At 47.7% G+C, this 27128-nt stretch overlaps 1 protein-coding gene and 1 long non-coding RNA gene across 8 annotated transcripts in view; one reads left to right on the top strand and one right to left on the bottom strand.

Moving 5' to 3' along the window:
- Positions 1-27128, top strand: part of RERE (arginine-glutamic acid dipeptide repeats) — a 259355-nt gene that overhangs the window by 175876 nt on the left and 56351 nt on the right. For all 6 annotated transcript variants that reach the window (XM_064172264.1, XM_064172260.1, XM_064172263.1 and 3 more), the window contains one exon: positions 24210-24290. In XM_064172264.1, the coding sequence (XP_064028334.1) occupies positions 24210-24290 (81 nt within the window). The remainder of the gene's footprint in view (positions 1-24209; positions 24291-27128) is intronic.
- LOC135190658 (uncharacterized) lies at positions 14640-24215 on the bottom strand. Of its 2 annotated transcripts, XR_010308599.1 has the most exons (3): positions 23526-24215; positions 22824-23015; positions 14640-16363 (listed from the first exon to the last, which is right to left on the bottom strand). It is a non-coding gene; the product is annotated as an uncharacterized LOC135190658 (long non-coding RNA). The 2 variants fall into 2 exon arrangements; XR_010308598.1 differs by lacking the exon at positions 14640-16363 and having other exon boundaries at positions 22724-23015.

Here is a 27128-nt window from a genome sequence, read left to right as displayed (position 1 = left end):
TTTCCCCCCCAGTATGTAAATTCAGAGGCATGCTGTGAAAAACATTCGTCCACCCTGCTCGGAACAGTGGCTCAAGAAACTTACTTCACCGCTGTGCCTCCGTGCAGCTCTGCCAGCAGCTGTTTCCTGTTTATCAGGGCTCAAGCTACACCTGACAGCTTCCATTTCCAGCAGTGCTTTGCTGGGGGCGTTGGTTTCTCTTGTAAAGCTCACGAATTCCCTTCTGTGGGCAGTTCTGCTGAGCAATTGCCAGTCATAATGATGCCACATTTGAGCACCTTCTGAGCAAGCAGCCTACAGAGCAGCTTTCAGCAGCGTCTCCTGCTAGAGGCCTCTTAGTGTTTGGCTGCAGTTTGAAACAGCAGTGCAGCTCTGCTAGGAGTGTTACTTGCCAAGGAGCCATGGAGCAAGCTCTCTGTTCTGAGACAGCTCCTAGCAGTGGCCTCTTAAGGATTTCCTACCATTGGATGCCATGCATGGTGTGTGGGGTGATGCTCTGCTGGAGCAAGCTCAGTGTAGCTGGAGAAGGGAAACTGGGAGTGGGTCAAGAGCAGGACACCAAAATGGCCAGAGGGCTGGAACCCCTCTGCTAAGAGGACAGGCTGAGAGTTATGCTTGTTGAGTCTGAAGATAAGCTCTGAGGGAGACCTTCTGGTGGCCTTCCAGTAGTTTAAGGGGCTGATCAGAAAGCTGGGGGCAGACTTTCTGTCAGGGCCTGCAGTGACAGGACAAGAGTGATAGGTTTAAACACAGAGTGAGATTCAGATGGCACAAGAGAGAAGTTCTGCACTGAGGGTGGTAAGACCCTGTCCCATAGAGAAACCATTCCAGGTCAGATTGTTTGGGTCTCTGAGCAACCTGCTTTAGTTGGGGGTGTCCCCACTGACTGCACAGGGGCTAGATTAGAGGAGCTTTAAAGCTCCTTTCCAACCCAAGCCATTCTGTGGTTCTGTGATGGAGCCACTGGCCGTGTGGCCCACATGTTCTCTTTAGCTGGAGTAAGCTATTGCATTAACCACTTCTTTCCTTTCATTCTTTCCAGCCATCTTCCCTGGTCTCCCTCAGGCATGGTGTCAGCCAGGCTCAGGGACACTGCTGGTGTCACTCTGTGTACCTCAGTGGGCTGTAGTACAGGCAAGATGTTGTTGGGATTTGTCTGAGAAGCCAAAGACTCAAACTCAGCAAGGGATTGTCAGAATGGAAGAGAAGTGAGCTCTACTCTGTGTCTCATGGTCACCTCTAAAAGATGTTATCTTCACCTCTGTCAGAGTGGGTACAAGCAATCACAGATCCCCAGTAAGGATGGAATGGTGCTGGTCAGTTCTTTCCCAGATACAATTTCAATGCCAGTTTTGGAATATTTCTCTTTTGAACCATGCTGAGTTAATCATCTGCAGGGAATAAATCCTATAGACCTGAAACCTGCCTGTGTTGAAATTCAGCTGATGATGTGCTGCTTTACTTTCCACGGATTCCAAATCTGGAACTATGATCATTCAGCTTCTTTCAGTTCAGCTTAAATTGAACACCCATATTTCCTGGCCTGCTTTCAGTGGAAATATTTCACAGGGAGAAAAAAAAAAGTATCCTTATGGAATATCCACCCAAAAATCTTCTCTGCAAAATGACTTTGATACTTGCAGCGAGGTTCAGTGCAGTTCTGCCCCTACGCTTGCTTTAAGTCCAAAGCTGAGTTTATTGTGCACCCTTCCACGTTAGACAGATAGGCTGTCCAATGGCTCCCATTTGCAGAGGACTCAGTGTTCATCCTCAGTTTGGTTAATTTAGTGAGGTGGTTTTCAATTCTGGTGAGCTTCACAGGTTGGAAACGTTGAAGGAAACAGACTGGTTCAGCCTGTTCTGCACATGAGTCCTGCTGATTTGATCTCCCCTTTTTGTCCCTTTATTCAGAACATGCCTTTTTTTTTATCCCTTTTGATAAAAAGTCCTAACAAAATCAATACAGCTTCCAGGAGAGAGAAATACAAATCAGAACCCCGAGACCCTCTAGTTTATTAGGTTTTTAATTAAACATGATGAACACATTTTAAATAACACAAAGGCCTCAGGCTGAGCTGCATCTAATCGAAACAGATTAAGTCACCCGTCCACACTTGGGTAGTTATTAATTCTGTTTACTTATGCATGCTAGCTAAAGGCAGAGTTCACTGCTGCTGCGTTGCAGCTTATTGCACAGGGATGCTTTTGCTGCATGGAATTGTGCTCCTGATTAGCATTCAGATGTTGATTGTGAGGAGCACCAGTGAGGCTAATCGAACCCCCTTTAAACTTTAGGGCGCTGTCTTCTAGAGCTAAGCAGAATCTGGGGGACCAAAGAAAGAGTAGTTTTGCATGAGTTATTATTTCCTGTACTATTTTTTTTGGACACTTCCTCCTTTTTTTTCTCCTAGACTGGGTCCCATCTTTTCAGAGCTGTTCAGTTCTCAAATTGCTCAGTGGTTTGTTTTCTTTTCACTTGTGCATCTCTCCCTGCAGAGCTGTGGATGCCACCCCTGCGACAGCCTTGATAAGTAGCTTTTATCATGAAATATGCTGCCCTTTAAATATTTTACATTGCTTTTGATGTTAGAGTTGTTGAGGTAAACAACCTAGATTCAACCAACCCCTTAAATTTATGTGCGGGGATAGTTAATCCTTGCTGGTGCTAAACCTTAATTGGCCATGTACATGGATTTACAAGTTCATAAATTTTAAAGTCTCCACACCTGGCTTCAGCTTAAAGCTTATTTGTCATAAAATACAAGCAGAGATCCTTCTGCCAAAACTGACAAGATAGAGCAAACTCATTTCCAACCGTGTTTGCAAGCGTTTGTAATCCAGTGTGGCTGGTCAAGAAATTGCTTATGCAAAACACATACTTATTTGCTTGGCTTCTTTGCCTGGAATCATCCTCAAATGTCTCTTGTCTGCCCTTTTTGGAGTATCTGCTCATAAAAACATTGTTTTCATTGCTCACTCCTTTGAAGCCAGGCTTCTCAGCTATGCTGGAAGACAGAGCTGCTTACTGGGGCAAAAATACCATGAATTTTATTTACTGTTTATATGGCAGCTATAGAAAATGGAATTCACAGCAAAATTGAAACAGAGCCTCTGGAATAGTTGGGGAGGGAGGGGGAAATATCATCAAGAGATGTCAGGGAAGGAGGTTGGCGTTGCAGGGTTGCTTTGAGTAATGGAGTGGGCTTAGAAGGTTAAGGTATCAGTTACTGCTTGGTTTTAGGGGGAGTTTATCACTAAAAAGTAAATGTTACAGCTTCGGAGTGACAGTTCCTGCCAAATTAACCTCTCCTGGGCGTGGGAAATCATGGCACCCGATGCCGTTTGCAGGTGGAAAACTTAACTGAGCCTTGAGCTGAAGCTCACTAACAGCAATTGCCAGCTCTGGTAGGAACTTTGGTTTAGGACGAGTAAGAAAGATTTTGGTTGGAGTGGGAATGTGGAGTCTTGGCTGTAGCTACTTCTGAGAACTGAAGAGTGTGTGAGAACCATCAGTCCTCTCTGTAAAAACTAACTAATGAAGGATGAAATAACTTTACTTGGTTGGGAGGAGGGGGGGAAAAAAGCTGTTACTGAGAGGCTGCATAAAACTGCAGTTACTAAGTAGCTGCCAGGTGCCCAAAATAATGTGGTGTGGTACAGCTAGAAAATGTTAAGGCTGTGGTATCATAGAATCAAACGGGTTGGAGGAGACCTCCAAGCTCATCCAGTCCAACCTGGCACCCAGACCATGGCACTGAGTGCCTCATCCAGACTGTTCTTGAACACCTCCAGAGATGGTGCCTCCACCACCTCCCTGGGCTGGAAAAGGTGAACTCGGTTAAAACAGAGGTTTCTAGACAAAAGGCAACAATCTCTTTGGTGGTGATTAACTTGCATCAGTCTTTGATCCAAGGCCTTGTTTGGAGGGATCGATGCTGCACATCCAGCACTGAGTTTATTGTCAAGTCCTCTCGGAAATAAGGCAGCGAATTAAAAATCAATTATACGTGCAGAAAAGTTTGTGTAGGGCAATCAATTTTGTCCTTTTAGTTTGCAGAAAGATTCCATTGTTTAACCAGCTGTGAAAAGGAATGAATTTTAAAAGCCTCCAGCGAATGAGATAGCCCAAATGGGGTGGGGGAAGTAGATTAAAGGGCGGGGAAGGGGGGGAGGATAGGGGGGGAAATGATTTTGGCATTTCATGTTCAGCAAAGGCTGCCTTCAGGGATAAATCTATAAATCCTGTCAGTGACCTTGGCTTCAGAATGGTGATTTCACTGCTTTTGCTGATCTTGATCTCTCCACAGCTGCCAGATAAGTTTAGTCTTTTCCTAACACTGTCATTTTTGGGGGGTGTTTGCTCTGTTGAAGTGCCATATGGTTCTCCGTTCATCATCGTTCTGCCTTCCTGGGGAATGTTTTTATCTATTAAGCACTTAACATATTGCTGATTTCCCCCCCTCCCCAATAAAAAGGACTACAACCAATATTTGGAGTGGCCAGCTGCCATAGCTCAGGAGGCTCTTTCTGCGGGTGGGGACGGAAGCTAAACTCTGAACTCCCAAGCTGAACTCCAGTGAAAGCTAAATCATTTGTGGGTTCTTTCAGAAGCTGCTGGTTTGGGTTTGTTTTGTAGGAGAAGGTTTGTAATAGAGAGAGGCACAGACAGAGTTCACTGTTGCCAAGGGGGAAGAATCTGCTGCTTTAAAGATTAATAAATACGACAGCAGCTGATTGTTGGAACCCTGGGTTTCATCTCCTTTTCAAGGGCAGCTTCAAAATGGAGCTCACTCACACTTGCCAGGCTTCTCCATCATCTTTCTGTGTTCATTTGAAAACGAGAACAAGGCACTGGGGGACTTTGAGAGATTGCATTCGTCCTCCCATAGGGCAGAGTGGTTATTTTATAAACGAGGAGGGCCAAAAAAGCTATCCTCCCTAGTTTCTTAGCAACAGAGCTGGAGTCGGCTTTAATGCTCCTGTGTAGCTTACAAGTTCTATGTATAGAAGCAGGAGCTGTGCAGCTCAGCAGTATTGCAACTGGAACAAAGGCTGCTCACCCCAGCCTTGTGCCAAGGAGGAAAAGGAACCAGGAGTGCTGATAAGGACCTGCCTGGCTGGGGTTTTTTCTCCCCTTCTGCCCATTCAGATGATTTTTCTGGTCCCTGACACAGTTACTGTCTGCAGGACTCTGACCTCCTGTTGGGATTTGATCTGTGAGAGATCCAGAACCTTGTCTAAATAGAACAGCATTAGTAGGGAGAAATGCTTGACAGTGAGGGTGAGACACAGGGACAGGTTGCCCAGGGAGGCTGTAGGTGTCCCCACTCTGGAGCTCTTCAACATCAGGTTGGATGAGGCCTTCAGCAGCCTGGGCTAGTGGGAGTTGTCTCTGCCCATGGCAGCAGGGTTGGAACTGGATGATCTTTAAGATCCCTTCCAACCTAAGCCATTCTGTGAGCCTATGAATCATCCCATGTCCTCTTCTCCAGAGGGAAAATGAGTCATGACGTTGTACAAAGCATCTGGAAAGTGCAGGGAGCATCCAGGTTCTGGCAGTTTCTAGAGTTAGTGCTCTTGCCCCCCCTTTAGTCTGCTCTCCTCACCTGGAGTCCTCTGTGCAGTTCTGGAGCCCCCAGCACAAGCAGGACATGGAACTGTTGGAGCCAGTCCAGAGGTGGCCACGAGGATTCTCACAGGGCTGCAGCAGCTCTGCTACGAGGACAGGCTGAGAGAGTTGGGGCTGTGCAGCCTGGAGAAGAGAAGGCTTGGGGGAGACCTTGGGAGTGGCCTTCCAGGATCTGAAGGGGACTACAGGAAGGCTGGGGAGGGACTATTGACAAGGTCCTGTAATGACAGGAGGAGGAATGGGTTTGAAGTGGCAGAGGGGAGATTGAAAGTGGATGTTAGGAAAGGGTTCTGTGCAGTGAGGGTGGTGAGACACTGGCACAGGTTGCCCAGGGAGGTTGTGGAGCACAGAAGCACCCAATGTGATCTTTGAGGTCCCTTCCAAGCTAAACCAGCAGCACCCCCAAGTCCTTCTGCTCAGGGCTGCTCTCCAGCCACTCACTGCCTGGCCTGGATTGGTGCTTGGCATTGCCCCAACCCAGCTGCAGGACCTTGCCCTTGGTCTTTTTGAACCTCCTGAGGTTGGCTTGTGCCCACCTCTCCAGCCTGTCAAGATCTCTCTGGATGATCTTGGAGGTCTCTTCCAACCTGGTTGATTCTATGATTCATCTTCTCCTACCCCCCTGCCATGGGGGCAGGGGCACCTCTCAACTAGACCTGGTTTCACAGATTGCTTCCCATTCTGAATGCAAACATAATAAATGGCCCTAAACAGCTGGCTCAGGCTCCTTGGTGTGCTTTATCCTGACAACAACCCAGCACCTGGGATTGGAGGAGCTTCTTTATGCTTTTGAAAGCAGTTTTGAGAATTTATTTTTTAATGCTGGTTAGCCATTTTCAGAGTATTTTGTCTCCTTTTGGTAATGCTATAAATAGTGTGGGTTAAATGTAGCTTCACCTTTGCTGATGGCTAAGGAGGGCTGAGTGGGTTATTGGCTTGTGTTAATAGCAACATCTAGAGCCCTTGGTTTGATTTCAGGTTGTTTCTGTCATTTCAGCAGCTTGGTTGAGTTTCTGTCTTGCAGGTGTTAAGAAACTGAAATTAGTGTGCAGGATTCCTACCTCCTTAACACCTGAAGTGCAATTACAGTAATAAAGGATGGTGAAGTGCTTTGATATTTTTCCATGTTGAGTGTCTGATAGAAACCTCCAGCATCTTTCCAAGTGATTTTGGCTGAGTCTAAGTTGGTAGAGGTGAAGGTGTCTTGTTTTGAAATAACTGTGCTGGAATTGCACTGCATTAAGTACCTGGAGCCCAGGAGCAGATTCCTCAATATGGCCAATCACTGTTTTGTGTTGGAAGAGCTGTTTGTTGTCTAAACCATGGAATGGCTTTGCTTGGAAAGGACCTCCAGAGGTCATCCAGGCCAACTCACCTGCACTCAGCAGGGACATTCTCCCCTAGAGCAGGTTGCTCAGAGCCTTGTTGGACCTGACCTTGAAGATCTCCAGGGATGGGGCCTCAACCATCTCCCTGGGCAACCTGTTGCAGTGTTCCACCACCCTCATAGTAAAGAACTTGTTCCTAGCATCCAATTTAAACCTCCCCTAATTTCAAGCCACTGTCCCCTGTACAATCACTGCAGGCCTTTGCTAACAGGCTCTCTGCAGCCTTCTTGTAGCTCACTTCATGTAGTGGCAGGCTGCTATGAGGTCCCCCCCAGCACCTTCTCTTCTCCAGGTGGAACAGCCTCAGGTGCCTTAGGCTGTCCCCACAACAGAGGTGCTCCAACCCCTGATCATTTTCTTGGTCCTCCTCTGGACCCACTCCATCAAGTCCATGTCCTCCTTGTGCTGAGTGCTCCAGAGCTGGACATAGTACTCCAGGTGAGGTCTCAGCAGAGCAGAGTTTGGGAAATGGCAGTTTGTTGTTCCTGACAGTTTTTGTACAAACACAACCCCCCCAAACCAGGTGAGCACAGAGGCAGGTTCCAGAGTTGGCTGCAGCTTAGCAGGTTGGGATTTTATGATGCTGGAGCTGTATTTTCCCTGCAAGTCTCTTTTCCTGCTGATAGCTTGGGTCTCTGTCTTCACCTTGACTTGCATTCTGTCTGAATCATAGAATCAACCAGGTTAGAAGAGACCTCCAAGCTCATCCAGTCCAACCTATCCCCCTGCCCTATCCAGTCAACCAGACCATGGCACTAAGTGCCTCATCCAGTCTCTTCTTGAACACCTCCAGGGACGGTGCCTCCACCACCTTCCTGGGCAGCCTATTCCAATGGGAAATCACTCTCTCTGTGAAGAACTCCCTCCTAACATGGGTGCTATCAGCTCAGACTACATCAGGGCAATCCTAAAGCTAAACTGGAGCTGTAGAGTCTGTAGGTCAGGGAGGTTTAGGAATAAGAAGCCAGAAACAAGAGAGGAATATTGAAGAAAACAAATTTGTTTTCCAGGCTCAATTGGTAACTAATTGGCAGTAATTCTCTAGCTTTGATTCCAACCCCTACCACTCTGTGCCCCTGTGATTTTCATGGTGGGAAAAGCTCTTTCTTACCAAAGTGATTTGATTTTTCTGATAATGACAGGTTATTTTTCTCTCAAACTTCTGGCATGTCACTGTGTGCTCTGTCCTTCCACCTGACAGCCGTTCTGAGCTTTATGCAGCATGGCCTGGTGGCCACTGCAGCAGAAAATGACAAAGTGCTTCTTCACATTGGTGCAGAGACATAACTCTTAGTTAAGAAACTTTGATTGCTGTCACAGTGTGGTTGCCCTGTGTGCTTTAGCCTTTCCTGCACGAGCATAAGCAGTGTGAATACCAAAATGCCTCTCTCTTGCCATCATCAGTGTTATTTTTCTAATCTTTCCTATCAACACCACCAATTTTTTCCCCTCTGGTATAAAAATGCATTTTAATGAAGCCAATTATATAGCTCTGTCTCCTTTCTTGTATAAGCAGGGGTGGTCATATTCAATTAGGCTGAAAAATGATCATTTGTTCTGTTACAGGCTGTAACAGAGAGAGTGGGGGAAAAAAAAACCTCTGTGATCCATCACCAGTTGCTCAGCTTTATGTTACTTAAATCACTTGCCATGCTGTCAGTGGCTCTGAATCCTCCATGGGAGCCATTATTTAATTGAAGTTTGTGGAGGTGTCACTTGTTTGATAATAGGCTGCTTCTGTAGGAGATGCAGAGTGACTAAATATTAATCATTTTCTGCATCCATCCAGGATTCCTCCTTAGTTATGAGGGTAACAGTGCCCCTAAAGCTAATGATTATACTGCCATTAAAAGAGTTTGACAGCAAATAAGGACTTGATCCAGAGAGATGCTCAGTGCTGCTGCTGAGAGGGCTTAATTTCCCAGTCTGGCTCCGTGCTGCTTACTTAGCAAATGTGAGAGGCTTCATGTGAGCTGGAAGGAGGAGGAGACTGAGGTTTGAGGGTAGAAATGCCACCTTGAAGAACTGCAGAATCTCAGTGTGGTGTGGGTTGGAAGAGACCTCTGGAGATCATCCAGCCCAATGCCCCTGCTAAAGCAGGGTCACTCGCAGCAGCTTGCCTGGGATCACAATGGCCAGGTGGGGCTGGGATCTCTGCAGAGAAGGAGACTCCACAACCTCTCTGGGTAGCCTGCTCCTGGGCTCCAGCACCCTCACAGCAAAGTTTTCCCCTCATGTTTAGACAAAACCTCCTGGGTTTCAGTTGTCTCCTGTGTCCATTGTCCCCTGTCCTGTCACTGGCCACCACCAAAAAGTCTGTCCCCATCCTCTCACTCCCCACCCTTGCTCAGCATTGATCAGATCCCCTCTCAGGCTGCTCTTCTCCAGGCTCAGCAGCCCCTGGGCTCTCAGCCTTTCCCCTTCACAGAGGTGATCCAGGCCCCTCAGCATCTTTGTACTCTCTGCAGTAATATCCTGTCTCTTTTGAACCAGGGAGCCGAGGACTGGACCCAGTACTCCAGATGTGACCTCACTGTACTGTTTCTCATTTCATAGTAGCTGAGTAACATCACTTTTAACCTTCCTAGCAGTTTGCAGTTGACAGAGATGACCCCTGGACAGCTGGTAAATACTGGCTGTGCTTCTGCAAAGCTGCTCTTCATCTAGCCTGTGGTTAGCTTTGCTCTTCCTTCCTCTTTGTTTGAGGGTTAGGCAGGAGGTGTCCTGTGTTGATCAGTGCTCATGAGGGTGCATTTTAAAGCTTCCTCTTTGTGCTCCTTGCCCGGTGTTGCTCTTGTACTTTCATCAGCCTTGTGGTTTTGAGTCTGTTGTGGTAAAGACTCTGTGCAGGTATCTTCTGGGTTTGTGGGTTTGCTGCAGCTTTTACTGGCCTCTTAATATCTCACTTGTTCCTCTCCCCACTTCTGCGTGGTCCACTGTGTTGTCTGTTTATTCTTTTGTTCCTTTCCCTCCTCTCCCCACTCCTCCTTCCATAGCATCCACTCAGACTTATGCAGCTTTTGGGCTACGTGGGGAGATGAATCAGACCAGGGCTTGTGTAGTAAGAGGAGCTAATAAGTAAACATCACAACATACTACTGTGCACTGCACTGGAGTGACTTGGGATACTCAGATCAGACGTTCCAGCTGTTACAAACTGGGAAGGCAAGAGAAGGTGCCTCTGTTTTATTAGGGTGCACACTTCAGGTATCTGTTAGGGAAGATATTGTCCCTTTCTGGCTGGCTGGGGAAGTAACTCCATACTCAGCCCTCTTTCTCCCAAGTATTTGCCTTTCAAGCTTCATTTCCTAGTGTTCACCTTTGTGACTTCTGGTCCTTCATCTCCAAGTTTGTCATCACTGGTATGTCTTACATCCAGATTTGTGCTCTCAGGTCTCTCTTCACTGCCACTGCAGCCAGCAGCAGACTCGGAGAAGTCCGGGAAGCTTGCAGAGGTTGCCTGATGTCATCTTAGTAAGGGTCATGAGTGGGAAGTTTTATCTCAGTGCTTGAACTCCAAGTTGGCCATTGCCACCGTGCATAGCCCTGCTGTGCAGTAATTCACATGGTGAGGTCACCTGCCCCTCTCTGAGAATGATTTCCTTGGGAATTCTTGCCACCATTTTGTCTCCTTTCTCTTGGGTCTGTTCACTGCTCTGAAGTATGGGAGTTCCAGAAGTGATTTTATTTGTTTCCTTCTGTCATTTGCATAAAGTCACTGTTTGAAGGCAGAAACAGTCACCAGGATAATTGACAATAATGATTGAAATCCCAGTGGAACAATCCTTCAGTGCCAGGGAACCTCCAGTAGAAGCAGTGTGTGAGAGAGTCTGGAGAGGGCCATACAGCAAATTCCAAGCAGTCTGAGCACTCCTGGTTTGTGCTTAGTGTTACAAATCGACTGAGAGGACAAAAATGTCACAGAGAGAAAGAACAATTTCAGGCTTGCATAATAATGTTCAACCTGAGTCCGTGGCCACGGATTTTACAGAGCTCTCTGTGATTTGCTTAACAAAAAGGAAACTTCCTGGGGAAAAAGGTGGAGAAAATAGAAATGTTCTGATGTTTAAGGAAGGAGCTCAAGAAGGAGCTTACTTTGCATTCCCCCTCACTTCAGTTATTAGCCTTGTGGTCTGATCTTGCTGAAGTAGAGCTTGTGGGTTGGGGGCTGGTGGATATCTGTGTTCACCCACCCATGTTATTGCCTAGAACAGGCATTTTAGTATCGATGAGTTAATGGAGATCTGCTGTGTGTTGGCAGGCAGAGCGTGCTCCCCACGGTATTGTAACCTGAATAAAAATCCTGTTGTTAGGAAAAACAGTATGAGGAGACTGGAATTCAGAGGGAGGCTAATGTGGTATTTTCCTCCTGGGCTTGTTTCTGGCCCAGTAGAGGTGAAGAAGCACAAGGAAAGCTTCCATGCATAGGGAACATCTTCAGCCCTGTGGAAGATGCTGTACCTTGTAGTGTTGGCATTACCCAGAACTCGAGCAGTGCACTGGCATTGCAGCTCCTGGTGCAGGTACTTGAGTCTGTTAACCTTCCAGAGTGATGTGTGAGACCACTCCTGTAGAGGGAAGGTGGTACAGGAGGGCATTGTTTATGTGCCACAAGTGCTGCTGTTCTGCTTGGGTTCCAATTACAGGTGCTGGTTTAGATGTATTTTTATCTCTGCTTTTGGATTTCATGCTTTGACTCTTTTTTCCCCCATCCTGTTCAAAACAACTATAGGAACTATGAGTTTGGTTTGGGTTTTTTTAATAGAGAATGCATTTCTAGCACGAGTATGAGAAGTGGAAAGCAAATAGCTTTATTTTATCTTGAAGCTTACACCTTAACTACTGCTTTTTCTACTGGCCTATATTAAAGGGAGATACTTTCAGATGTCATATAGGGAAAAATGTCCTTGAAAAATAAAAGGCAACCATGTGAACCAACTTCTTCTTTGCTCTTCAGTTGTAATGTATAAAAAGGGTTTTTGTATTTCAGCATTTTAACAGCAGTTTAAAACAACAATCAGAAATGAATCTCTTTTGTGTACACAAAAAGGCAATCTGAAGTATAATCAAAAGCTGTCTGTTGTCTCTTGGCAGCAGTGTATTGTTTTGCTTCTCAGGGTCATAAATGTGCCAGACCTTTATTCTCTTTAACTCTTAGACTGCATCTGTAAAAAAAATCATTTATGTAAAACCACTCTTGGATCGTTTTATCTTTGTCTGCAGCACTGAGAAACTGTTGATTACAGCAGACAACCATCTCCAGATAATGCTGTATAAATAGAATGCTCTTTTCTTTTTGCCAGGGAGAGCAATCTCTTGTTTGGGTTCCAAGGTTTGTGTGCACAGAAGAGCATAGTCTGAGGCTGGCTGTGTGAAACCTTACAGACATAAACCTTATGGTTTATGCACATGTGCAACGTGAGTGTTTCCTGAGGATCACAAAAGAGCAAATGTCTGAGGGAGGCTTTGTAAGCACAGATCTGGATCTGCCTGCCGTGCTTAGGTGGACCCTGATGTCTGTCGGCACAAGATGTGTCGTGGACATTGAAATAGAAACGTGGGCAAGTTGGCCGACCAAGTTTCTTGCTGGTGGAAGTGGCTAAGTGCAGTGGATGAAGGAAATGCCTGCCGGTGTGTTAACTGAGACTGCCTTTTCGTGCTGCTGTTCAGAGGAGAGGGCTGGAGGGTCCTGAGGGATTGTGCATTTCCAGCCTTCTGGAGGTTCAGGACTTGTTGCTCTCTGGAAGATCTTCCTGCAGCTCAGTTCTGTTTCGGTGCCATTGGGAGGGAGTTCTGCAGACCTGCTTTGGGGAGCCAAAGGCAGCCTCTTCCCACCTTCATTCTTGGAGGAAAGTAAATTGCTCACTGAGCAGTCCTGAGGCAGTGTTCAGCTGTCCCTGCCTGCTCTTCTCTGCTGCCATGTGGGACCCCAGACCCGCAGTGGTGCTAGGATGGGTTAGGGTTGTAATGATCCACAGATTGCTTTCCAAAGAGGCAAGGTGGTTTATCAAATGCCCCTTCCAGAGCTCAACAAAAAGTGGAGTGAGGGTTTCCTTTTTCCCCCTCCAGCCGCCGCGTTAATATCCAGCCTGGCGTTCGCTTTGGGCTTTTTATTTGTGATCTGCGCCTCAGTTTCTGCTGTGCCGCTGCAGGCTGTCCTTAGATCGGGTTTCTTGGCGTGCTGTTGACTTTATCTCGTTTAGCGGCTCACATTTCTGCTGCCGTTCGCGGTGTGCTCGCAGCCTCCCCGCAGCTCCCGAACAATTAGTAATTGAGCAGGAAGTGTGCGCTCATTACAATGGCCTTTTGAGTCGGGCTTGACAATCGCCCAGTGTTTGGCAGAGAGCGGAGGCGGGGGAGGCACTTCTCCCAAACACGTTTTTTGACAGAGAGGAGTCTGTTGTTGCAGCCGCTTGGCTATTTGTCAGCACTTCGCAGACATCCCTCTTGCGCAGGTTGCTTGGCAACGCGGGCCGGAGCCATCGCGCACGGCCAGCGCCGTTCCAGCAGCAGGTTGGGAGATGATTTATCGGCGGGGCTGGGAGCGTGGTGAACCCAAGAGGCAGGACTGGACCTTTGAACAGGAACCGACGTGAAATGTGAAGGCGAGAGAGAGAGCGAGACACTGGCTGGCTGCCGGGGCTGTGCTGTGACAGCACCCAGAGCCAATAATCCCAGGGCACAATTAGAGCAAAAATAAAGGCTTCTCATTTAGACAGAATTGATTGGGTTGGGGTTTTTTTCCCCTCTCTCTCTGCTGTTTGGTCTTCTCTTTCTCATCTGGTAGTGATAGGATGAGAGGGAGTGGATTGGAACTGGAAGAGGGGGCGTTTAGACTGGAGGTCAGGAAGAAATGTTTTGCAGTGAGGGTGGTGAGAGACTGGAACAGGTTGCCCAGGGTAGTGCTCGGTGCCTGCTCCCTGCCCAGGCTGCGTGAGAGGTCGAGCAGCCTGCTCTAGGGGAAGGTGTCCCTGCCTATGGCAGGAGGTTTGGAGCTGGATGATCTTTAAGGTCCTTTCCAACCCAAACCATTCTCTTAGTCTAGGCTCTGACACAGAAACAGGTAGGACACAGGAAGTGAATCCAGGCTGTGGGTGAACCTGGCAGCTCTCTGGCTCTAAAAATAGCTCTGGTGGAATAAAGCCGGGGTTAGCACATAAGGGTAGCAGCACCCTGACAGCTCAAAGCCTGGGGTGAAGGAATAGTTGCATTCTCCTCCTGCTTTGGAAACGTCTGAGAGCTGTTGTGTCACCTTGGATATCGTGTTGCCTTTCATACAGACCATTGCATTGATCCCTGGCGTTAAGCAGAGAAGGGAAGGAAGAGTTTCAGCAGCTGGCGTTTTAGGTGGTGAGTCGTGCTGCGTTCAGCTGCAAAACTCTTACTCCCCCCTCCTTAAAGCATCACCTTCAACAAACCAAACTGAAGGGAGCTGGGATGACCTCTAGGCAAGCAGCCCAGTTCAGTTCTGCTACCTTGGGAGGTTTTTTCCCAGCGTAGTTGTGAGAAGGGGCTGGCAGGACGTGGAGAGCTGTTGACAGGAGCATTGCTGCCTGTTTCTAGGAAGGCAGAGAGGAGAGAAAAGCCGAAGAATCCACTTTGACCTCTGGAATGACAGTCTAAGTACTTTATTGAAAATCCTAAATAACTGCATTTGTAACTAGTAATCCTGCTCTGCATGCAGCCTCATTTAGCCCACTGTGTATGCAAATGTGCTATTAATGTGTTTGCACCCAGTATAAATATACAAATCTAATCTGTTTATATATGTAATTTACACACAGCTGTGCTCACGCTCACTTCATACCAATATTTGCAGCCAGCCAGAGGTATCATGGGAGAGCTATTGTTCAAAACAAAAGCCAACAGTGCAGCACCGTGGAGGGGGCTTCATTATCATTGCAGGATCTTTTGGCATTCCCTGGAGGGAGGCTGCTTAATGACTTTCTGTCTGTGGAGCTGGCTGTGGATACCCCCAGCACAGACTTGGGCCGTAGTGTGGGGCTGTGGTGTGAGATCCCTTACAGCCTGGTTTAATTTTTCAGTGTGGTTTTTCAGGAGGTTTTTGGGAGGGAAAGCTAATTGTTGGGCACCTTTTAAGCCTTTCAGCTGATGTATTTCATGTCAGTTTGTTTATAGAGGATACTTGATCTTCCAAGCATATGGCCTAAGGAGTAGGAGATTGTTATCATGTGTAGATGACCAGCAAATGCACTCTCAAGAGAGGCTTTGAATATCCAGTGAGAACATTAATCCCTTTTAATATAGATTGGTATCTAATGAACACCATCAGAATACTTCTGGTTTTCCCTACCTTTGAGTAAAAGGACTCAGTGAAAAAGAATTTATTTTTCCAAATCTTACAGAGGCTACCAGGTAGTTTTATTTCCACACAGTAAAATTGTTTCACTTTTAAAAGTGGCCCAGAAAAATAAACAGAGCACTATCTATTAAAAGAGAGCTGCATTTGGGGTTAATACATACTTTGAACCGAGGTCACATTCTGCTGAACAAAGCAGTAAATTGAGTAAGTCTATTTCAGAGGTAAGAGATGCTTTCAACCACAAAAAAACCCCATATACACACACTCACATGCATGTGATCTGGGGGAGGATGTCCCTGCCCATGGCAGGGGGGTTGGAACTGGCTGATCTTGTGGTCCCTCCCAACCCTGACTGATTCTGTGATGCTGTGATTCTGTGTCTGTGATTATTCTCTTCTACTCTTGCTCTACAAAACGACCACCTGTGTGTGCTGTCTTGGGCTGGCAGGCTGGAAACCTCTGTGGCACAGTTTAACAAACATTCACCTATTTAGAGTTGTGAGAAAGGACAGAAATGCCACAACACAAACCAAAGCACAACAAATAGAACAAGCAACCGACCCCAGGTAACAAAACCACAAACAAAACACAGTACACACAAAAACCTGCAAACCAGCCCAAATCAGAACTAGTTACTTCAAAATCTGTAGGTAGTAATTAGGCAGCAAGAATTGGCATTGCAGGGGCTGCTTGTGTTTGTGCTTCACTGCAGTGTGCCCCACACCAAGTAGAAGGAAAGATCTCTGCTTGCTGTTCCTCCACAACTTCCTGCAAGCCAAAGAAATCATGAAGGAGCTTGTGTGTAGTGTCAGTGGTCATCAAAGCACAGACACTTACTTGCAACAGAAATGTGTAGTGAGTGGTTGCAGACATCTTCGAGCAGTTGCCAGACTCTGTGAACAATTTCTTGGACCTCTGTGTGGTTGTCAGAGAGAAGAAGAAGGTCCTTCAAATCTTGGACTGTGCTTCAGTTCAGCCTCTTCAGGAGGAGACTAAATTGCAAGCTGGTGACAGCCTCACTTCCTGCAGGAGCAGACAAAGTCTGTGGTTAGAGGAGGGACAGAGCAGTCAGCTGAAGAGCATCTGAGATGTGGTAGGCTAAAGGGGTGAACACTGAAGAACAGTGGATACACAGGTGTTTTCAGCTGAGATCTGCTGCTTCTGCTTGCTTGTTTGGGCTCTGCACACAGCTCTGACACAGTGCCAGGGCCTGTGGAACAAGGTGCAGAGCCATTTGGGGAAGGCTGATGGTGTCCCTGTTACAGCTCGGTGGTTGTTGCGAGCTCACCGTTAACTAACACAGAACAGCACAAAGATCTCATGCTAGGGGCACAGTCACTGCTTACTGCAAAGCGAAATGGGAAAAACATGAAGTAGGGTACAGGAGTGACAGGAAACAATCAAGTGAAGTTTGGGTGAGGTTGAAACATATCCTGTGCTCCTAACAGCAGGGCATGTTCAGGGCACACAGCAGAGTCCTGAATGTAGATGTTTTTCTTCTTCCCCAGTGCACTGATTTTTTCCTTCGCACAGAGATTTCAGACAAGCTTTGTTGAGTCATGCTTGTTCCTCATTGTACATGCTTGTTACCTTGGCAAGTTGCTCTGAGGATGTGCCTTCTTAGGACAAGAAATTTCTGTGGAACCAGGCTCCTTCTGCTCTCCCTTTTTTTAGTGGATCCTTTTTTTACAGGATCTTTCCCTCTTTTGTAGCTTTCTCTCCTCTTCAGCTGGCAGTTTGTGCATCTTAAAACTGTGTTAAGTCGTATCATAGAACCAATAGAATGGGTAGGAAGGGACCTTTAGAAATCATCTCCTCCAATCTCCCCACCAGGGCAGAGGTGCCTCTCAACTAGACTTGATTGCTCAAAGCCTCATCCAACCTGGCCTTTACATCCCCAGCGAGGAAGCATCCTCAGCCTCACTGGGCAACCTATCCCAGAGTCCCACCACCTTTGTACTGAAGGACTCTTCTTGAGGTCCAGTCTAACCCTGCTCTCTTTCAACTTCACAACTTGTCCTGTCTCTAGACATCCTTGTGAAAAGTGCCTCTGCAGCCTTCCTGTAGGATCCCTTCAGCTATTGGAAGGCAGCTCTAAGATTCCCCCAGAGTCTTCTCCAGGCTGCACAACCCCAGCTCCCTCAGCCTGTCCTCACAGCAGAGGTTCCTTTGGCTATCCGATGGGACAGAACATCTGTCTATCTCTCCAACCCCACCCACACACTCTTCTGGGCCCTATGCCAGAAAGCATTTGCCCCCAGCTTTAATGAAGCCATGAGTCCCCAATCTGAGCTGTTAGAGAAGGCAGGACTGGGAGAATGCCAGTAATGGGGTTGGAGTAAATGGGGCACGGCAAGGGCACATCGACCTGGCTCCAACATCCCGACATTGAGACCCTCACTTTTCTCACCCCAGTGTCTCAGGGCAGCTGGACTTTTTCTGGGAGCATTCAGGGAACAAAGCAACTTGTGGAAAGAGTTAAGCAGGCTTGCTTATGTCTGCAGTGGTTAGGTGTCTTCTGAGAATAGCTTGGGGATGTGACAGCTGCATTTTCCTTAACTTAGCATACCTCTTTTTGCCCTTGCTGGAATGAATTACTGAGCAATACTTAGTTGTGTCTGTTACTGAGCCTGTAGAATTCCCTGGAGGTAAAGATACAGTGGTACCAGCTTGGTGTTCTGCTACAGCCAGGTAGAGTTTGATCAACAAACCTGCTTTATTCACAGCGTGGTGTTTTCCTAACAGATTCCTAAGTGGAAATTGTGTCTCCTTAAGGAAACACTCAGGATGCTTCTGTTTCCAGGGGACAGTACGTGGCATTTAACATCAGCTGCTTTCGTTTGCGCTGTAATCACATAAGCGAGATATAAGGGTAAAACTCAGCCAAGCTGTTAATGGAATGTGCTCTGTGCACTGAAAGCCAGCTCCAGGGTGCATCCACAGTGTCTGCAGGCTGAGACATTGTTTGGGGCAGTCTCTGAATGTGCTGCACTTTTAACAGAAGCTGTGCAGATACAACCAGATCTCATTTTCCTTTCAGAACAACTGCCCTAAGTTTTCACCTTGTGAAATTTAAGAAATAAAGAAAGATGCTTTTAGGCTCTTAGTGTTTATTTGCTGTTAACTATTAAACCCCCATGAATTTTCCTACCATATTTACTATGAACCTTACAAAGGCTTCTTAAATAGGGGAGGTGGTGAAAGCTTCCAGCTGCCTCGAGAACTTTGGGCCTTTCAAAGCATGCACTCTACCTCCTGCTTTTATTATAGCAAACTCATTTCTCTGTGCTCACAATTAAGGCAAAGGTTGAGAGGAGCTTGCTGTTCTTGGACAGGCTCTAAAGAGATTTAATTATTATTATTATTGTTTAGAGAGATTGAGGGGGGGAAGTCTTTATTTCCTAGATTAAGAGGGAACAGAAAAGGTTCTGTTTGTAAACACACTGCATTGCAACATGTTCTTCATTAATTAACAGGGTGTCATGGGAAGGGACTGAAATAGCACCTGGATATTCTTAGAGGGAAATATATTTGCTGTAAACCAGACTGAGGCATCAGCTCATGTTGGTGGCAGTTAGGAATTGACAGTTTGCTCATGCATCCTGCCTTTTTCTGAAGCCTGTCAGGTTTCACTTTGGAATTCTTCAGTTGGCTAAAGAGGTTCTTTTGGAGTCGATGTTATTCCTGTGTGCTTTAGTTCAGATTTCTGCAGCAAACCGAAGTGAGAAGCCTCCTTTCCAGTTATAAAAGCTGGGGTGCTGAATGTCGGCGTGCAGCAGCAAATCTTTTTTCCCTGCCAAGCTGTAATCTCTTGATAATAGAAACCCTGACGCAGAACCTTAACTACAGCTTTGCAGTGGCATTACCATCACATTGATAAACATGCCGGCTGAGCTCTGCTAGTCAGAACATAATGGCTTTGTGTATCTTGTCATGATGTTTGTTTCTTGGGATGAAATATGGGACCTGCAAGTAACACATATGCAAACATTAACATGCTTGTTCCTCGTTCTTCCTCGGTTATTTATAGCTCCCTGTTTACACATCGTGGCAGGGTACAGCAGAACCTTAGCGCGTTTCATCGGGGAAGCTCAAATGATCCAATGGCTTCAGGAGACCTTGAGCTGTGGTTGGTCAATAGCCATGGAAACCACTTCCTAAACCCTCCCGGCGTTGTCTGTCAGCGCTGCCTGCCCTCGCAAGCCCTGGGCTTCCCTTACGGTCACTGCACAGCAATAATTAAACACTGCCTTTTTTAAATTGTGTTAGTTTGTCTTCAGCGAGCAGCACAAAGAGCAGCGCTGACAGAGCTGTGTCATAAAGAGTGGTTTATAGTTCCACAGAAGTGCTAAAACTGACATCTTTATCTTCATTTGGAGAAGTACAGAACTGGGAGTTTTCAACCGTGATGCTCCGGAGTCGCTTCCTCTTCGGCTCAAAACTTCTGTCTGGCGCATCCGTAGGGTGAGCCTCATTGTTCTCCCAGCCTCGTACTGTCGGATGACTTTAACTCAGCAGCTGTCATTTTCAGATGCCTTCTGCAAGTAGTGCAACATGTCCTGCACCATTAAAACCCAGGCATCAAATTCGTTGCATGTCATTTGTGCAGAGGAGAGAAAATGTTAGGCTGTTGTGCAGTCTGGTTCAAGAGGTGCTGGAGAGCAGCAGGTCACTTCGGATTTGGTGTGCAACTATTTAGTGCCTTTAGCTTTGAAAACGTGTAGAGGTCTTTACTGTGGCTGACTTGGAGGATTAGCTGTTCTGGCTGCAGGCTAAGGGGGGACTGAACACAGTGCCAGAATTAATGGAGGACTGGGATAGGAAGGGAAATCTGAAAATGCTCTAAAAAAAATCTTGCTTGTTTTGTTCAGCTCTCATAAGCTTCAGAAAGTAATTTCTGTCTGCTTTGTTCTTTGTGTATCAAGTGGTTTTCTTTTGCCTTTCAGTAGAGGCACACAACTGGTTTATAGCTGGGCATCTTGCACCGCTTTAGTGCCTGGGGCGAATTCTCTGTGACGCTGCTGAAGGTGATATCATTGTTGGCCAAAACTTCAGAACAGCACAAGGATTGACTACATTCACATTGGGAAGTTTGGAGCAGCAGTTCAAGCTCCATCTAATTCTCTTCCTTGGGGTGTATGTTTGGCTTGCAGTCCCAGTAGGGATTTCTGACATCTCATGAGGTCAAAGCAGAAGTTTGTTGTAGGCTTTTTTATTACAGAGCTGAGTTCCAACACAAAACAAAAGTGAAACAGTTTGGTTAAAAGGAATCTTTAAAAACAAGAATAAACTGGTCCCCTGACAGCCCAGGTAGACCACAGTAAGGCTTTGGCAAAATGAGGAACAGGGAGTCAGGGCTTTTCAGTTTATGCCCTCTTAGACTGCTGGAGTGTTCCAGCTCTAGATGCTTCTTACTCCCTATGCCTTTTTATGTTACCTTCTGCTGTGTGCACTGTGTTAACTGACGGTAACTAACCTCTGATAGAGTCTCTGAGCCAGGAATTGGGCTGCATCATTCAGGATCTGAATTCCTTTTGGATTGCCTGTTTTTAAATGTGTCTCGATGGAGATGATTTCCATTCACTGTGGTGAACTGGGAATGATGTTGCTCTTTGGGACGCTGGGAGTGGTATGAGGAGAGGTTTGTTTGCTGTCTTGCTGCTGCCATCTTTCCTTGCCCAGAAGCACAGGAAGAGGTGTGTCTGTGATGCCAGCTTGGCTTCCCCTTCAGTGAATGGAAATTCCTTGTCGTTCAGGTGGGAAGAAGTGAGTACACCTGTGTGTGACCAGTAACCATTGTAGGCAGACAAGTGAGACTGCTGCCTGTGAATGAGGGGCTGGCACCATGCCACAGTAACATTCTCCTTGTGTGGGAACTCAGGCCCCCCCATCACTGAACTCTTACAGTCCCAAATGCTCTGTTTGCTGGTTTAAAGGGAGCAAATCATACACTGGAAGTGTTTGTAGTCTCAAAACATACACAACTGGTGCTTAACTCTTGTCTCTATACCCCCAGGCATGTTCTGGGTGAACCCCAGCAGTTGTGCTGGTTTTGAGGGTCAGGGTTAGATAAGGATAGATCCCTGGGGGAGTATAGCTGCAAAATAATATGCATCAGGTTCCAAAGAGGCTGCTCACTCAGACTCAGCATTGCAGTGGGAGCTTAGGAGGTGTACAGAGCAGCATTCCAGGAGTGAATTCCCCTTTCTGGGATTCTTTATCCGCTTCAGGGAAATATTTGACACAGTCTCTTAACAGCATCCATGTGGTGTGGTCTGGAGGATCTGGTAGTGAGGTGAATGTGAACTGGTTGAAGGAAAGAGGTCAGAGTAGTGGTCAATGGGAAGAGCCTAGATGGGGAGGTATCTAGTGGAGTCCTTCAGGTTTTGGTACTGGGACTGGTACTATCCCATGTGTTCATTAATGACCTGGATGAGGGAACAGAGCACACTGCTGGCATCAAACTGGGAGGAGTGTCTGACACCCCCTCAGGCTGTGCTGCCATTCAGCCAGACCTGGACAGGCTGTAGAGTTGGGCTGGGAGAACTTGGGTGAAACACAAGGACAAGTATAGAGTCTTCCATCTGGACCAGTATAGGCTGGAGACTGATCTGTTGGAAAGCAGCTCTGAGGAAAAGGACCTGGGGGTCCTTATAGACAGAAAAATGACCATGAGCTAGCAAAGGCCACCGTTGTCCTGGGGTGGATTAGAAGGGCCGTGGTAAGTAGGTCAAGAGAGGTTCTCCTTCTCTACTCCACCGTGGCGGGGCCACATCTGGAATGCTGTGTCCAGTCTGGGCCCTTCAGTTCCAGAAAGACCTCAGGGAACTACTTGAAAGAGTCCATCACAGAGCCACAAAGCTGCTGAAAGCAGTGGAACATCTCCCTGTGAGGCCAGGCTGAGGGAGCTGGGGCTTGGAGCAGTGGACCCTGAGGGCTGCCCTCGTTGCTGCTGATAAAGGTGTGCAGGGCAGTGTCAGGAGGATGCAGCCAGGCTCTGCTCAGGGATGTCCAGTGACAGGACAAGGGGCACTGGGGGCAAGCCGGAGCAGAAGAGGTTCCATGGAAACAAAAGGGAAAACTTTCTCACTGGGAGGGTGCTGGAGCCCTGGAGCAGGCTGCCCAGAGAGGTTGTGGAGGTCTCCTCTGGAGACATTCAAAACCCACCTAGATGTGCTCCTGTGTGACCTGCCCTGGGTGATCCTGCTCCGGCAGGGGGCTGGACTTGAATGATCTTTCGAGGTCCCTTCCAACCCCTAACGTTCTGTGATTTCTCTCTATGGAAGCCTCTCATTATCTGCCCACCTCTTTCAAGTAGATGTCTGCAAGATGTGGTCCAAAACACATCAACCCACCCTGAGGTGTATGTTTTATTAGTGAATATGTCATTCCCATCTCCCTCCCCGCAGACTCAGGGCCTGTGTGCTCCTCCCCAGCCCCTCGTCTCTCTTTGCAGGCAGGGTTCGTTTGCTGGTGTTTATACCTGCTTGTTTATCCCAGGGAAGGAAAAGGTCCTGAGGGCTGGCCCTGCCAGGAAGAGGCACTCTGTGTTTATTGCTGTTTATCTCATGGCGCTGGTTCGCGGTGGCAAGATGTTAGGGTGTCGGTGAGCCTGGTCCCGGAGCTGCAGGCTGCGCTGGATAGCAAAGTGCGCAGGATTGACCGAAGGAAGGTGCTGGGAGCAGAGGAGGAGGAGGGAGGGGAGTGAGCGATGCTTCCAGCTGCGGACTGAAGAGTTATGTGGGGGGTATTGCAGAGGGGGGGGACATGGATACTGAGGGGCGGCTGAGGGGAGCCGCGGAGTGACGAAGGGCAGCTGAGGGCTGCGGCAGATGAGCCACGGCAACTGCCGGGGGAAGAAGCCGCCACCCCTCCGCGGAGCCCCCCGGGGATCGGCGGGTGTTCAGCCGGCGGCTGCTTTCGCGGTGCTTGCCCAGGCGGAAGGGAGGCGAGGGCCGGCCCGGGGCCCGGAGCGGGGGGGGGCGGCGATCCAGGCCGCCTTTTGCGGCGCGCCCCGCGGGTGCCGCGCAGCCCAGCCCCGCCGCGATCACATGCTGGGCGGCCGCGGCCGCCGCCTCCCTCCCGCCCGCCCGGCCCTCAGCGCCGCTCGCCTCGGCTGCGCCGCTCGCCTCGCAGCCCGCACCGCAGCCTCCGCCGTCGCCGCGGGCCTCGCCGCGCTCCCTACCTGCGCCCTCACCGTCTCGTCCCGGCTGGCCCCGCAGAGCGCGGCCGCGGCCCCGGCCCCGGCGGGCGGCCGCAGGGCGAGAGGAGGCGGAGGAAGTGTCTGGGCTTGGCGAGCGACCGCGCAGCGCTGTGAGCCGCGGAGGGGGAGCTGCGGCCGCGGCCCCGGCCCCGTTTTCCGCTGGCTTGCTCGGGAAGGCGTTTGCTTGGATTCCGCCGAAAATCGGGAAGGGTGAAGCTGGAGGGTTGGCGTCTGCAAGGACTCGTTAACCCCTGCAGCACCTCCTCCGCGGAGGCACTTTTCTCCCGTGGAAAGCGGCGTTGCGTATTTTCCTTCGGCTTGCTGCCGCCGCTTAGTTGGAAAATAGACTTCGCAAGAGACGTGCTGCGGGATACTTCGGTCCTTTCGGGAAAGAACTGATTGTGGTACTGACTTTTAAAGCTTCAGATGTTGGAAGTTGGACGCGGAAGGGAATGGGGTTTGAATTTTTCCGTATCTTTTCCAAGCTTCCTCCCTCCCTCTCCCGCCCCCCCCACCCGCGCCTGTTTCCCGTCCCTCTGTAGGTAAAGGCTTTCTTCTCTCGGCAGACCTTAAGCTAAGAGCACTGTTTGGCTGTTGTGCTGATTAACAAGATAATCTTTTTTTGTCTTTTGCTGACATAGTCTTTCTGTTATCTTTTCATCGCAGAAACGTTTTATTAAGGGGCTGAGGCAATACGGCAAGAACTTCTTCAGGATCCGAAAGGAGTTGCTTCCGAATAAGGAGACCGTGAGTACATTCCTACTTTATGTAATGAGCCTTTTTCTCTGCTGCTGCTTTGCTGTTTGATCTTGCGAAACTCTTTCCTTTTCACCCCGAACTTAAGTCTCTTCGGAGAAAGGGAAGAGAGCAATCCCCAGCCGGGGAAGGGGAGCTGTAATTTGGAGCGCAGCTGGGAGGTTTTTCACGTAGGAAAGGTTACATAAAGCAGCCGTCGGCGCTGGACGGAGGCACCCAGGTTGGCTGGAGGTGTATTTGTGGAGAGCAAATCTAATTTTGAATTCTGACAGTGTGATGGGATAATACATTTCTGTCACCCGGTCGGGCTCAAATGGCGGTGGGTAATTAAAGAAAGCCTTAAAACAAAACAAAAATCTAATGGAATCGGGAGGGCTGAGGTATGTGGCTGCTCCTGTGACCCGCAGAATTCGGTGGTTGCGTTTAACTCTTCGTGTTCCCGAAGCGTGGACAGCAAACGTGTGGCTCCAGCTGCCGAATTGATCTGTGGCTTATTACTCTGCTGAACTTCATAGAGCTTACATAACTGTCATTCTGCTGGAAACCCTGGCAAGTGCTTAGGAGGAAGATGGACAGGGAGGAGTGGTTGACTTCTTCAGAGGAAAGAGGGTTTGGGCAGCCTTGGGAATCTTGTTACTTTTCCATTAGTCCTAATTGCCAAGCTTCTCTAGAAGCTTCGGTTTCTGTTCTGCAGGTGTCACTTAACTGCTGGGAGAGGGTGGGTTTGGAAAGTGGTTTTCATATTTATTCTCAATTTAGAAAGGAGATAATGAAAACAGACTATTCTCTAGCAGTTTGTTAGTGATCTGCAAAACGTTTAAAACCATAAGTGGCTGTTTCGACTTCTCTGCGTGTGGGATTTGGATGTTTAGTGGGGAAGAGCATCACTGTAAAAATACTTTATCTTACTATAGGGTGTTTCCATTCTCTTCTGAGGTGTTCTAGTGAGATGGTGTTGCGAGATCACAATCTTCTGTTGGTAAATAGTAACACCACTTCAGTCAAATAAGAAGGGGAGGCTGAAGTGATTCCTGAGTGCTTCCCTTGGTCTATGTATTCACTTGATTTGATAGAGAGATGGGAAAACTTAATTACCCATCAAGTGGAGGTAGACTTTGCTGTTGGGTGTGAGGACATGAAAGCCCAGTGCTGGGAGAGATGACAGCCTAGAAGGAATGCTGAAACAGTGTGCTGCATGTGCAGCATCTCACCGATCCAGCACATAGCTTCGGCAGCCCAGGCCTCTTTGCTTTGGAGTGTCTCCTGGCAAGGTATGTAGAGCAAATTGGGGTTTACTTCAAGAATTAATTCTGCTGATGGTAAAGTTACTGAGAGGCACAAAGCACTCTTCTGAAATTTGAATTAGAGCAGCAATGAAATGCGTGGTCAAAGAGAAAATGTTTCTTTGTGATAAACTGAAGAACTGGGAGCTGAGGCAAGGAGCCTGAGCCTGCTCGTACTGCTTGACTTCTGCATTTGAACTTGGGGATCAGGCCTGAGGCTTTTTGTAGAAGTTGTGCAAGTTTGGGAGTGTTGTGAGACTTTACAGAAGCTGTCATTTTCCTTTCAGTTCTTAGACTTCTGTTTTATTAGGGCTAAATGTTCAGTGTAGAGAAGACTCAATAAAGGTCGAGCAACAGGGAACCAAGCGTGTTGATGGTTTTGAGCTGGTTTTTTTAGCCCCTGGTGGTAACTGATCCACAAACAACCTTTGACCTGCAGCAGATTGTTTAATCTCTGTTTCCTATTTTTGCCCACAAATCTGACTTCTGTTTGGGTTTGGGATTTTTTTTCTGATTCCCAATCTTTTTCAGACAGAATTTACAGCTCTAGCGAGACGTGCAGGATGAAGGCTGCATTTAATGTTTGACTATCCAGTTTGGCTTTTCCTCTTGAAAGTGGAATAATGAATCAATGTAAATTACAAGCTGGTGGAATGAATCTGCCTGTATTTGTGCATCACCAAAATAACCTCAGATATTTGCCTGTCATTTTTGGGTTGCATTGTGAAGCAAGCCTCTAGCAATTGCAGGAGCACTGAGGGAGGGGAATTAAAAATCCCTTATTTTCCTGTTTAGCCACTGCATTACCATCAGCTGAAACTCTAGAAATACTTACATGGAAGCAAAAGCACTGTGGCAACTCCCAAGTTCTACAAAAGCTACTTGAAAGTCAGTCAGGGGCGTTCTTAAAGCGACCTGCCCTAAGTGCAAACAGACTGGAGGTCAATGCATCCTGCATGCCTCTGATGTGTTACAGTTTACCTTGCCACTCGCAGAAGCCAGTGGGGAGGGGAGTCAGGGGATTTACCTCTCTGCAAACCCCACTGCAAGTTAGAGCTCCTGGTTATTGTGCTTCTTGTGTAATGCCTTTCCACTTGGAGTTGTGCTGCTTTCACTGGGGGGAGACCTCTTCCTAGTGGCACTTAAGCCCTGCAGTAGGAACACTGCAGTAGTGGAAGATAAGTAGTACATTAGAAATACCAAAATACCAGAGAGTCTGGGCCTGGTTTATATTAAATCTGCTGCTGTGGAGGCAGTCAGAATACAGAGGTGAATATGACATTGGGTTTCTTTTATGGTGCTGGAAGGGTGTAAAGTGGCGGTGGTGAGAGATAAGAATTAGGCCGTAGTGTTCTAAGTTTTCACAGGCATGTTAAGGAATGGCCTATTTGAGTTGTGCCTTGGCTGTTTTTTTCCCTCTCTGAACTTCGTGTACTGTATCTTTTAGGAGAAGTCTGTGTTTATCAGTGTGGTTTGTAACTCATTTAACATCATTTTCCAACCTTTTCTTTCTTCTTCCCCCGTTGTTTCTTTTAAAGACATAACC

The sequence above is a fragment of the Pogoniulus pusillus genome, chromosome 36 (assembly GCF_015220805.1).
Source record: "Pogoniulus pusillus isolate bPogPus1 chromosome 36, bPogPus1.pri, whole genome shotgun sequence".
Classification (NCBI taxonomy): domain Eukaryota; kingdom Metazoa; phylum Chordata; class Aves; order Piciformes; family Lybiidae; genus Pogoniulus; species Pogoniulus pusillus.
Note: the sequence above shows the minus strand (reverse complement) of the source record. Positions and strands in the feature narration are given on the sequence as shown.